We start from the raw sequence: 12,707 nt of genomic DNA on the forward strand, positions 1-12,707 counted from the left end.
GCCCACCGGGCTCACTAATCCAGCCCGCGAACCTTGCGGTCAGTCCCTGCGCTAAACAGGCACGGTGCAGAGGCCTTGCCGCACGGAGACTGACTTCCGTGATGCGGCATGGCTTCTGATTGGCTGCAGGAAGCTCCTACAGCCAATCAAAATCCGCGGGTGCCTCTGGGTGGGCAGCGACACTGGCACGGTTTCTGATTCAGAAGCCACGGACGCCTCTGGGTGCCGCCCCTTCCTTCCCGCTGAGGTGGCCGAGCAGGAGGAAGCAGCTGAGCGGGAAGGAAGTGGGAGCGGCGAGAGGGCTGCCTCTGCCACCCAGGCCAGCAGCATGAGCTCTGTGCCCCGCTGAGACAGAGGACACCAACACCGCCAAAGACTAGGCAGTGTCGGCGGCTGCGGCGTGAGTGGCATAGGTGGGTGGGCCTTTCGGGAAGGGGGTCTTTCGGGAGGCGGTGGACCCAGCCCCCCACAAGGTCTAAGGACAGTGGACCCACCCCCTCCTGGGAAAGTTTGCTGACCCCTGTTCCTAAGGAGTTGCCAATAATTAAGAGTTGCTGAAAACAAGCAGCAGTTGCTGTGGTAAATACTCGATGACAGGCAATTTAGTCAGTTAGTTCTCAACATTGCAACCTTACGTTCACAAAGCCTGTCCGTCATTAGTCCTTTTGATGGGTTAGCACACAAAATCGTGGAGACTCCCACCTGCCCAACTGGTTTTTGGTTTAAAAGGAGTCATAAAGCAGAGCGTTGAAATAAGCTGACAAGCAGGAGTTTGGCAGAAGGCTGCCACCTAGGGGCTTTGCCTTGGATTGCACAGTCACAGGCGGATCCGTGAGTAAGCAGACAGTGGGAAGGAATCTGCCGCAAACTCTGGCTCTTTACACCTAAAATGTTTGTGAGTGGATTGACCCTACTCTTACCCAAGAGCATTCCATTGCCAGTGTGGAGATGAAACTGTGATTACATACTGAATGTTGGTATAGCTGATGGTGAAACACACTACTATATTAAATTGCATCATTAGGAATGAACAGAGGTGCAGGTTCTGGTTTTTTTATAGCCTGTGCTGGACAAACAAAAGCACATGACCATAAAACTGGTTTTTCAGGACCAGAAAAGACAGAAGAATTTCTCTTGGCCAGATTTCAAGGTGATGGTGTAAGATACAAGGCCAAATTGATCGGTATTGATGATGTCCCAGAAGCAAGGGGAGACAAGATGAGTCAGGATTCAATGATGAAGCTGAAGGTGAGTCTGTCGTATTTCCTGCCTCTTCATTTTTTTAAGGTGCCAGATGATGATTCTAGCTTCATGGGGGCTAGGGATTACTAATGGCATCCTTGCAAAACTGCAGTTCCTAGAAGTTATTTTAGCAATGACAATTATACAACCTTTCCTCAAGTATCTTAAACTAGTGGAGAATGGGTCCAAGCACATACCTGCAGGTTGCTTATAGTGCCGATTCAGATAACAATATCTATAAAGTGGCAAAGTCAGAAATTTCAGGTTAAGTGGAAACATTGCTAGAACACAGTGGCGTAGCGTGGGGGGTGCAGGGGGGGGCCGGCCGCACCGGGCGCAACATCTGGGGTTAGGGCAAATCCACAGGTTAGGGGGCGCAAATCCACGGGTTAGGGGGCGCAAATTACTTGCCTTGCCCCGGGTGCTGACAACCCACGCTACGCCACTGCTAGAACATTATGCTGTAGATGGAACTTGCATGCTGTTTTGGTGCTCAGGTTTGTTCCATTTAGCTTCTTAGGTGAAATGTCACCACCTCATGTCAGAATTTTGTTCATTTCCTCCCGCAGAACAACATCATTAAGACAAATGAGTTCTTGCTTATGTATTGAAACAGTGCTGGTAAATTCCTCTGAGACATGACTGTTCATAACACTGTCCTCTCACAGTGTTGTCTGAAGGCCACACGTGATGGCTTCATGTAATGAATGACCCTCTGAATAGTCTCTAGGTGTGGTGGTAAAGCCTGGGGGCTGCTTGTCAACAAACACTTTTGAGTTTCTAAATTTTACTGACCTGGAATGCAAGACAACGGTTGCAAGACAATCCCCCACCCACCCAATCATGCAATAAATCCTAAAATGTGAGGGAACTGGGGAGCAGTATATAGCTGGCATTTGACTTGGCATTTTCATAACTCAGATATAGGGAAATTCAGATATGCTAAAATGAAGATTACGTTATCCTCTGGTCAGTGGCCATGTTGGCTAATGGGGAGTTGGAGTCCAACATCTGGGAGAGAAATGGATTCTCCATCCCTTAGCCGTAAGCTGCAATAAGTTTATATTGACAGTACGTCTTGAATACCGAAGTGTCTTTGCTGTTCCAATTGTAGGGAATGGCGGTAGCAGCCCGTTCTCAAGGACAGCACAAACAGAAAATATGGGTGAACATCTCTCTTGCTGGGATCAAAGTCATAGATGAGAAGACAGGGGTAAGTTCGGAGGAGGCCAAGCTGAAACCATTAGGAGAAAGTGTCCATTCTCTTTTCTTTCTTTTTTTAAGTGCCAATCTAACCTAAAACTTGTTGGGGTGAAGAAACTTCTAAAAATGTACTGAACCCAAACAGCAGCTTTCCCATTGGAGACATTTCAAAGAAATGCAGAAACTGGCCCAGGCCAGTTAAGTTATCCATCTAGTTAATTACCCATCCAGGTGAAGTATCTCATAATGGACCAAACTCTAGTGCCAAACCTCTAGTGTGGGGACTGCTGTAGCTTTTCTAGCAAACCTTGACTCATCTCACAGGTCACTTCAGCCCTATCTAGGAAATTGTGGCTGATGAACACCAAGTGAAAATTTTAATTGGGGCATTCTATTTTTCTTGGGCTAAAGGCTATGTAAGAAACAGGCAGCTTCCAGTCCCTACTGGTGTGTGTGTGTGTGTGTGTGTGTGTGTGTGTGTGTGTGTGTGTCAATGACTTAGTCTTTACTTCTAAGCCGAAGAATAAACTTTTCCATAAAGCACAAACTACTCCTAACAAAATAAAAAAAATCCTTCCAGTAACACCTTAGTTAGGCAGTGGTATGAGCTTTCGTGTGCATGCACACTTCTTCAGATAGAAAGCTCATACCAATAACTAACTTAGTTGTCTCTAAGGTGCTACTGGAAGGAATTTTTTTTATTTTGTTTTGACTATGGCAGACCAACACGGCTACCTACCTGTAACTACTCCTAACAATCTCTGTGCTATTGCTATAATCTTCCCAGTTCTGAGATACGGTCCAGAGTTGCTTCTGGTCATAGCATATGCACATGCTGTGCACACCTCAAACAGGGAGCCTAAAATATTTGAGCTCTATTGATGCTGACTACTTTGTTGAATGGGAAGTGCTGAAACAAAAGCAAGCTGGTCTGGCAGCAGTCTTTATGGGGAAGTCAAATTTCCAGGGCACATTTAAGACAGTAAAACATGAAAGTCGTTCTCATATCAGTGCTCCCTGCTGCACCATAGAACAGGACTAGAATCATGGGCTTGGAAGAAGGTTGACTTTGGACTTGGGATGGAGGATTCTTGACTTGTGTAAGAGCAGTTCAGTGGGACCAATGGCATAAAAGGGTAGTGAACTCTGTTGCAGATCTTCAAACAGAAGAATAATAGGCACCTGCCGGGGGATGATCTGCCTCTGGATTGAGCAAAGGGTGGCCTACAAGACCCCCAGTGCAAGGTTTACACATTTTCAAGAGTTAAAAGTCTGGTACCATGTCATCCTCTTTGATTCCAGGTTATTGAGCATGAGCACCCAGTCAACAAAATATCCTTTATAGCCCGGGATGTGACTGACAACCGTGCCTTTGGCTACGTTTGTGGAGGAGAAGGGCAGCACCAGTTCTTCGCCATCAAAACAGCGCAGCAGGTAAAACTTTACATCGTGGGACATGGGGTGGCGGGCTGCTCTTCAAAGTAGCATTCTGGGTGCATGTTCAATGCTGCACAGTACAAAATTGCAAATGGAAGCTGTCACTCCCTACTTAAATTGCAGGATTGACAAAATTTTCACAGAGTGTGGTTAAAACTAGGGAATCGATTGCCACAAGTGTTTTGGCCACCAGCTTGGAAGCTTAGATGTACTGTTAAATAGCTTATCTCTGAGGCTTGGCATTTGCTACATATCTAATAGGTTGCAGGGGTTGGAGAAATTTTGAGCAAGACCAGTGTGGTGTAGTGGTTAGAGACTAAGACCTGGGAGACCAGGGTTTAAATTCCCACTCGGTTGTGAAGCTCATTGGGTAGCCATGGGCCAATCACCAACTCTCAGCCTGTTTGGGCATTTGTTGTTGTCATTTAGTTGTTTAGTCGTGTCTGACTCTTCGTGACCCCATGGACCAGAGCACGCCAGGCACTCCTGTCTTTCACTGCCTCCCGCAGCTTGGTCAAACTCATGTAGCTTCGAGAACACTGTCCAACCATCTCATCCTCTGTTGTCCCCTTCTCCTTGTGCCCTCAATCTTTCCCAACATCAGGGTCTTTTCCAGGGAGTCTTCTCTTCTCATGAGGTGGCCCAAAGTATTGGAGCCTCAGCTTCAGGATCTGTCCTTCCAGTGAGCACTCAGGGCTGATTTCCTTCAGAATGGATCGGTTTGATCTTCTTGCAGTCCATGGGACTCTCAAGAGACTCCTCCAGCACCATAATTCAAAAGCATCAATTCTTTGGTGAACAGCCCTTTTTATGGTCCAGCTCTCACTGCCATACATCACTACAGGGAAAACTATAGCTTTAACTATATGGATCTTTGTCGGCAAGGTGATGTCTCTGCTTTTTAAGGTGCTGTCTAGGTTTGTCATCGCTTTTCTCCCAAGAAGCAGGCATCTTTTAATTTTGTGACTGCTGTCACCAGCTGCAGGGATCATGGAGCCCAAGAAAGTAAAATCTAGGGAACTCTAAACACAGCAGGGAATTGGAACACTGGGAGAAAATGCCCCTAGTATAGGCCTTGAATTCTTTTCCTTGAATTCTATTCCACTCCATTTGGAAATGAGCTGAACTGTGAATGCTGCCACAAAGTGGAAATCTAAGTCCTGCCCACTCACTCACTGCCTGTTACTCTCTTCTAGGCTGAACCTCTAGTTGTCGATCTGAAGGATCTATTCCAAGTAATCTATAACATGAAGAAAAAAGAAGAGGGTGACAAGCGAAAGGTAATGCTGCCTGCTAAGTTTTCAGATTTTTAGGCTGTTCAGTAGCCATACCCAAGATAAATGGAACCTATTGATCTAAAGTGGCAGTGACTGAACCATGAACTTGGTTGATCTAAGATAAATCTGGCATGGCTGGAAGGAGCCTGTCTAAACTTGGCAATACTACTTACTCCCAGATAAGTCCACTCTTCAAGTACAGAAGATCAGTCAACAAGGTAATGGGGTAAAAAGGAAAATGAATTCATCTATTTGGGTTGGAAGATCTGTTCCAGGGTGAGGGTGTAAAAAAGGAAGTAGGATGTTCAGCAACCCTAAAAGTATCAGTCTAGCCTGAAGGAAACTGAGCCACAGGTTAAAGGACAGGCTAGGAGCTTGGAGGTTCCTCAGTCTGCTCCTTCCCATGCAGAGTTGCCTGCAGTGCAATCTGAGTTGCATCTCAGCAGTTCCAACATGTAATATGCTATCCCTCCCCTTAAGGGAAGGGACCATAGCTTGATAGTGGAGAACATACCTTGCACCAAGCAGATCCCATCTATGAGTTGTTCATACTCTAGTTCAGGTAGCAGGTGATGGGGCAGACATTGGTCTTGGACAGTGGCTGGGCAGCTGCTGCCCATCAGAGTAGACATGGACAAATATATAAAGCTTTTCTATAAATGTTGATGGCGTGATGTCTTTTTTTCTCTCTTCAGAATGAAGAAGCCAATAAACCTGTTGAGGTAAGAAACAAATAAGTCTTTAGGCCTGAAAATCAAAAGCAATTGCCTGTTAAACTTTTAAGTACATTTGCTGCTTACAAACAGTGTGAAAATGGGGAAAGCTTAATTCTTATTGAGTATCTGTGTAGCACAGACCAAAACACACTCACTCTCTCTCTCCTTTGTTCCAGAATGGCAGTGATGAAACAGCTACTGAACGAGCCGACAAAATAAAGCTGGTATGTGATTCCTTTTCTCTTCTGTATTATGCCTCCCCCTCCGCCCGCCATGGGACCAGCAGGGAATCCATGTGGTTTCCACATAGTCACCCACCCAGGCACTGACCAGCCCTGGTTGACTTCAGCAAAATAGTGGCCTCTTCTGCTTTGAGACCACACCCAAGGTCCCTAGAGAGGTTTCACATATGAGCAGCCAGTCGATTGACTGAGCAAACTGAACTACTACAGAGAAGTAGACCACAGAGACTTAGGCTTCCAAGCATGCTCTTGGTTAGATTCGAATGACCTTGTAGGCTGAGGTGTATGATAGATTTTAATTTTCTGTCCATTTTATTCTTAAAGGGTGTGGAGCAGATGGATCTGTTTGGAGACATGTCTACTCCTCCTGACCTGAACAGCCCCTCAGTGAGTAGACTTGGCTTTGTACTGTTGATAGCTTTTTAAATGACTTAATGGTAGGAGGAATCTTCTAAGGACTGTCTTGGATACTTAGGGGTAGTTTCAGATGAGCAGTTGACTACCTATCCATATGATTGAACTTTTGTATATATAAATGTGAACACAGTCCCACCCCCCAGAGTAAGGTGCATCAAATTGGGCCCGTTGCCCATTTGTACCTATTAGGAATTGCCATGTTGGCAGGATGGCACTGGCTTAGTAGAGGGGTAGCTAAAATGGTGCCCTTCAACTCCCATCATCCCTGACCATTGGCCATGCTCACTGGAACTGGTGGGGAGTATCTGGAGGGCACCATACTCGTTACCTTAGTTTAGTGGAAGAGAATATGCTTTAGAGATTGGCTCAGCCATACTAAATACACTATTCAGGGATTCGAAGTCAACAGAATCAAAGCTGTGAATCAGTATTTTAAAATCCCTACATACATGTAGCTGGATGCATTGGGACAGGGAATATATGCAAAAGTACAATGTGCTTCTCTAAGATATTCCGAGCAAGGGTTGAGAAGGAAACTGGAAGAAGTATGAAGCACTGAGAATCCTGGTTGGATTTATGTGACCACAATTGCCGCCATGTTCAGGCTTCCTAGTCAGATGCCTTTGGGAAGATTGCAGCTCTTGGGCGCAAGTACTTGTGGTTTTTCCAGACAGGCCACCATAGCATTAGGGGTCCTATCCATGAGGAGGAGGAAGTTGATATCTGGGGCTATCCCCTGGGCTGAACCTAAATACAAAGGTAGGCCCATGGGGGTTGACCAAGAACAGACTGAGGTTAGTGGTTTCCATTTGCCCTAATGAACCAGACTCCACTCAACATTGTGTAAGCATTCTTCCTTTACCACTATTTCAAAATTGATGCTCCTGATCTTCAAATCTCCTGGTTGATTGTCCAATAAGTGCACAAAATTCTCTATAGGGTGACCTATCAAATGCGAGGGCACGGGAGTGTGTAGTTCATAGGTTTCTTATTTTAAGAATTGCTGGAGTCCATTGCCATTCTGCTTGCTCTGTGATTTTTAATAAGCACATGAGACTCTCTTGCACATTGTCTACAGTGTCTCTTCTGCTAATCAGTCTTCTCTCTCAAACCTAATAGGAGGAGGATAAAGAGATCCTGTTAGTGGATTTAAATTCTGAAATTGAGGCCCCTCCGACTTCTCTCAAAGAGGAGGATATTTTCTTGAATGACATCGCACCTCCCCTACCACTGTCCAAGCTGCAGCCACCTTTCTTGCCTGACAATGCTTTCTCTGCAAATCTCAGCTTCTTCCCCACCCCAAATCCTGACCCTTTCAGGGATGACCCTTTCACGCAACCCGACCAATTGGCGCAGCCCCCAATCGATTCTTCTCTGAAGCCTCCCAGCCAGAAGATGGGAAGTGTTGTGACTAGCCCCATGGGGAGCAGTGGTATGAATGGGGATGTAGACTACTTTGGGCAAGAGTTTGACCAGATCTCCAACCGAACTGGCAAGCAGGAAATGCCGGCCAGCCAGTGGCTGCTTGAGAGTAAGCCTGCCCAACTAGCCGCGAGGACTCCAAATGGGGTGCCGGAGAGAGAACAGAACGGCTTCCCTGCCACATCCCCAGTAAATGTCTTTCTGGAGAGCTCTTCCAAAGGATTACCGGTGCAAAATGGATTACGGCTAGACTCCGATAGCAACGGCCAATTGATGTCGCATGACTCTATCACGATTAGCCCACCTCCCCAAAGCACCAAGCCAGGAAGAGGAAGGAGGACTGTTAAGGTGAACAATGGTGCATGCACAGAGTGGTGACATGCATGTTTTCCTACTTGGACTAGGTGAAGGGATTTCCCTCCCCCTTCCTCAACAAAACCTCTGCTGGCAGAGAACTAGCTTGCCTTCGGTCCTCTTATAAGCTGTCGGTCATAGCCATAGCAAACCTTAAACTCTGTGGCTTGGCTTTCTGTGTACATCAATCATTCTTTCTAATCCTAACTTTCCTCTCTCCTCCTAATGCTGCCATGTCTCTGTAGCTCTGGTAAGTAAGACGCTTAAACTCCTAATGCATGCGTTGAATGTAGTTTTGGGGAGATCATTGGTGCAGTTCAGTAACAAGGTGTCGAGGTGTTGCATTGGCCTTGCAATATAAAATATCTCTATTTGGCTGCAGCCCTTCTTGGTTGCTACTGTACAGAACTGACAGAGAATATTGTCGACCAAAGGTGGGTAACTTGTTGCCCTCCAGAAGTTGCTGGACTACAAAACCCATTGTCCCTGACTGTTGACCATGCTGGCTGGGCCTGATGGGTACTGGAGTCTAAAACGTCAGGTTCTCCATCTCTGCTGTAGATGGGAGCCCACAATCACCTTTAATAAGAATCGATTTAACTTAGATGCACACTATAAGATTCTGAAGCCATTCAGCCTATAGGACAGTTTAGTGGGGTTGTAGTGCTTATAATAGCAATCTGGGCAATGTTTAACTTTCTGTACATATATATTCACTATGCCTGATGTGTCTTCCCCACCAACACATTTCCAGGGTTCAGCCAGTAGTGACCTGTTTGGCTCAGGCATCTTTGCTCCTGCAACAAGCACTCTGACAACTGCAGCGCCGCCTCCACCTGCACAGACCAACCCTCTAGACCTGTTCAACACTAGTGCTCCTGTAGCAGCACCCATGCCTGTACTAGGTTAGTAAAGTCTGTTCTTTCCTTGAGGCAGGGATGGGGAATCCTCTTCTCGGACTACAAGCCCCATGAGCACCAGTCAGTGTGGCCAATGGCTTGTGGGGTTGTGGTCCCAACATCTGGAAGGCCATGTTGATGGATCTGTGTGTACCTTCATTGCAAAGCAATTTAATGTCTACAGTTTTCTGGGAGTTTCAAGTGGGGAGAACACTGTAGCTGCTCAGGCGCTAATAATAATAATAATAATAATTTATTTATACCCCGCCCATCTGGCTGGGCTTCCCCAGCCACTCTGGGTGGCTTCCAAAAAAAAATATTAAAATACTGTAATACATCAAACAGGTTTACAGGTTTCCCATCTGATTGGCCACTGTAAGAAGTATGCTGGCCTAGATAGGCCTATGCTCTGATCTAGCGGGGCTCTTGTGTCTTTAATACAGATAGATATAAGCTTTGTGCTGGTATGTACAATAATAATAATTTATTACTTATACCCTGCCCATCTGGCCAGGTATCCCAGACACTCTGGATGGCTCCAAACAGAATATTAAAAACACAATAAAACATCAAACATCAAACTTCACTAAGCTTCAGATCCTGAAGCTGAGGCTCCAATACTTTGGCCACCTCTTGAGAAGAGAAGACTCCCTGGAAAAGACCCTGATGTTGGGAAAGATGGAGGGCACAAGGAGAAGGGGGTGACAGAGGACGAGATGGCTGGACAGTGTTCTCGAAGCTACGAACATGGGTTTGACCAAAGTGTGGGAGGCAGTGGAAGACAGGAGTGCCTGGCGTGCTCTGGTCCATGGGGTCACGAAGAGTCAGACATGACTAAACAACAACAAAGCAGGGCTGCCTTCAGATGTCTTATGAAAGTCATGTAGTTGTTGTAGTTGTTTATTTCCTTGACATCTGATGAGAGGGTGTTCCACAGGGTGGATGCCATTAGCAAGAAGGCCCTCTGCCTGGTTCCCGGTAACCTCACTTCTCTCAGGGTTGGAACCACCAGAAGGGCCTCAGAGCTGGACCTCAGTGTCTGGGCTGAACAATGGGGATGGAGACGCTCCTTCAGGCATACTGGGCCGAGGCTTTTTAGGGCTTTAAAGGTCAGCACCAACCCTTTGAATTGTGCTCGGAAACATACTCCCCCCCCCAACTAAGATGTTTGTGGAGTTGCCTGATGAGAGAGCAGCATAACTTAATCGAAGTGTGGGCTTTTCCTCCCCAGGTGGCCTGCCCTCAACTGCTTCTCCAACACCAGCCTGGGGTCCCCAACCTGCAATCTTCAACCAGCCTTCTTCAGCCTTTCCTGGATCTGTTCTGGGTGTTCAGCCGGCAAGCTTCCCTCAGCCTCTTGGCTTTGATGCTGCTCCACAAGCTCCCAGCTGGAGTCAGCCACCATTGTCCTTGGGAGCCCCGATCCAGGCTCCAGCTCCTGATCTCTGGGGTCAGCCTGTACGGGTTCCTCCTCCTAATGCGTGGGCCCAGCCCTCCAGCACTGGGAACCCTTTCCAGCCCTCCATATTCCCACCTCCGCTTACATCCCAGGGCCCCTCTCTGTTGCCTGCTAGAAGCCCTCCTCAGTTGCCTCCCAGAACTGCACCTCAGAAGGAGTTGCCCAAGAAGGAAAGCGACGCCTTCACTGCTCTGGATCCGCTCGGTGATAAGGAAATAAAGGATGTAAAAGCCATGTTCAAAGACTTCCAGCTGGCGAAACTGCCCGCCGTGCCTGCGAGGAGGGCAGAGCAGCAGCAACAACAAGGTCTGTCGGAAGCTTCTGGAGCCTTTGCCAGTTATTTCAGTAACAAAGTGGGGGTTCCTCAAGAGTTGGCTGACCACGATGACTTTGAAGCTAGCTGGCTGGCTACAAAAACTGGTGGTAAATCTGCTATATTCCTTGAGGGAACCTTAAAGTAGTGACCTTTCTCCTCCCCTCACAGAAGACACATACAGTGGAACCTCGGTTGTCGAACGTAATCCGTTCCAGAAGACTATTCTACTTCTGAAATGTCTGACAACTGAGGCGCAAAGGGCTGTTGGGAATTTCCATTGAGAAAATGGAAAAACATGTAGTGGAAGCCATTTGGCTTCCAAGGCGCGTTCAAAAACGGAAGCATTTACTTCCGGGTTTTCGGCATTCAGCTTCCGAGGTGCTCAAAAACCGAGGTTCCACTGTATTTTAGTGGACATGATGCATATTTTTAAGTAGTCTCTGGGGCAGGTGAATGTGTGCCCCAGAGATGGGCAGATGGTTAGCATCTTCTTTTTGGGCCCGTGGGCACATTTGAAAACTGGAGGAACAATTGTGGGTGCCATGCTACACCACAACTGAGGTAGATAGCTTGCTTCAGTGACTAATTTCAGGGTGATGATGGTAAGAGGATTTTATGGGCCCCAGAGAAGGCCTCTGTGGGCACAGTCCGTCCCCGCCAGGTGCCATCTTGGCAGCTTAAGTCTTGCCTCTGAATTCTGTGCGTGTGTAAACTAAATGGTGAAGTCCACTGATACACCTGCAATGTGTGCCCTCAGCAGAAAAACACAGCACTTGGTGCCAAGTGTGGCTGTGTTTGCTGTGTTATGTGAAATGGGTGGCTTACAGTGTCTGGTGGCTTAAAAATAAGTCTGTTTTGCATTGCAGTGCCACCAAATCCTGTTCTCAGGCCAAACGCTGTGCCAACTGCCAAGCCTGCTGAAGACCTATTTGAAAACCCTTTCAAGACAGACCCTTTCGCTGTTCCATCGCTAAACTCGGTAAGTGGCAGAGCAAACTGCACTTCTATGTATCCGTGGCTGTACTTCTGTTGGCTGTAAATTATGGAGCACTTCTTTCTCCAGAATTGAAGCACCCCTGGGGTCCTATTGCCTTCTAACAAAAGCTGGCATTGTCCCCAGTTAACGCTCCCAAGTGCAGGTGGCTGGATAACTGTAAAATTATCTGTCTTGGCCCTTGCTATTTGAACATGACAGCATGATCAAAAGTGTTTATAGTGTAGCTTAAAGCTGGCAGTCTGTACAGATAAGAGTATGTTAACACCAACCGCTATGACTTATTCATTGAAGGCTCCATGCATATATTTTTTAAAAAGAGGATAGATGTAAGAATAATCAAGCACCCTTTGACCCGTGGTTAGAATGGAAGGCACACTCAAGCAATGTGCTTGTTAGCTATCAGCCTGCAGACTGCACTGATCCTTGACCAAAATAATTGGCAGGGGTTGTATGTTTGCATAATTCAGTGGCATGAACAACACTTTGCTGCAAGACCAAACCACCATAGTATATGGTGCCATATTGGAAGCAATGTGCTTCTTTTTCCTCCTCCTCCTCCTCCTCCTCCTCCTCTCTCTCTCTCTCTCTGTATGTGTGTGCGCACGCGTGTGTATACACACACACACACACACACACACACACACACCAATAACACAATACCCAACACCCAATCAGGCCCTTCATCTTGGAGGGTGTGGGAGAATAGTTTCTGAAGGTGCCTTGAAC

At 46.8% G+C, this 12,707-nt stretch overlaps 1 protein-coding gene across 3 annotated transcripts in view; it reads left to right on the top strand.

Moving 5' to 3' along the window:
* The window catches only part of DAB2 (DAB adaptor protein 2), a 34,852-nt gene that overhangs the window by 19,000 nt on the left and 3,145 nt on the right, over nucleotides 1–12,707 (top strand). The window contains exons 3-13 of one of the 3 annotated variants that reach the window (XM_077936407.1): nucleotides 1,109–1,248; nucleotides 2,357–2,455; nucleotides 3,748–3,879; nucleotides 5,079–5,162; nucleotides 5,855–5,881; nucleotides 6,052–6,099; nucleotides 6,442–6,504; nucleotides 7,654–8,304; nucleotides 9,065–9,215; nucleotides 10,441–11,091; nucleotides 11,851–11,963. In XM_077936407.1, the coding sequence (XP_077792533.1) occupies nucleotides 1,109–1,248; nucleotides 2,357–2,455; nucleotides 3,748–3,879; nucleotides 5,079–5,162; nucleotides 5,855–5,881; nucleotides 6,052–6,099; nucleotides 6,442–6,504; nucleotides 7,654–8,304; nucleotides 9,065–9,215; nucleotides 10,441–11,091; nucleotides 11,851–11,963 (2,159 nt within the window). The remainder of the gene's footprint in view (nucleotides 1–1,108; nucleotides 1,249–2,356; nucleotides 2,456–3,747; nucleotides 3,880–5,078; nucleotides 5,163–5,854; nucleotides 5,882–6,051; nucleotides 6,100–6,441; nucleotides 6,505–7,653; nucleotides 8,305–9,064; nucleotides 9,216–10,440; nucleotides 11,092–11,850; nucleotides 11,964–12,707) is intronic. The other 2 variants (XM_028748533.2, XM_077936408.1) reach the window with 2 other exon arrangements.

The sequence above is a fragment of the Podarcis muralis genome, chromosome 11 (assembly GCF_964188315.1).
Source record: "Podarcis muralis chromosome 11, rPodMur119.hap1.1, whole genome shotgun sequence".
NCBI classification, from domain to species: domain Eukaryota; kingdom Metazoa; phylum Chordata; class Lepidosauria; order Squamata; family Lacertidae; genus Podarcis; species Podarcis muralis.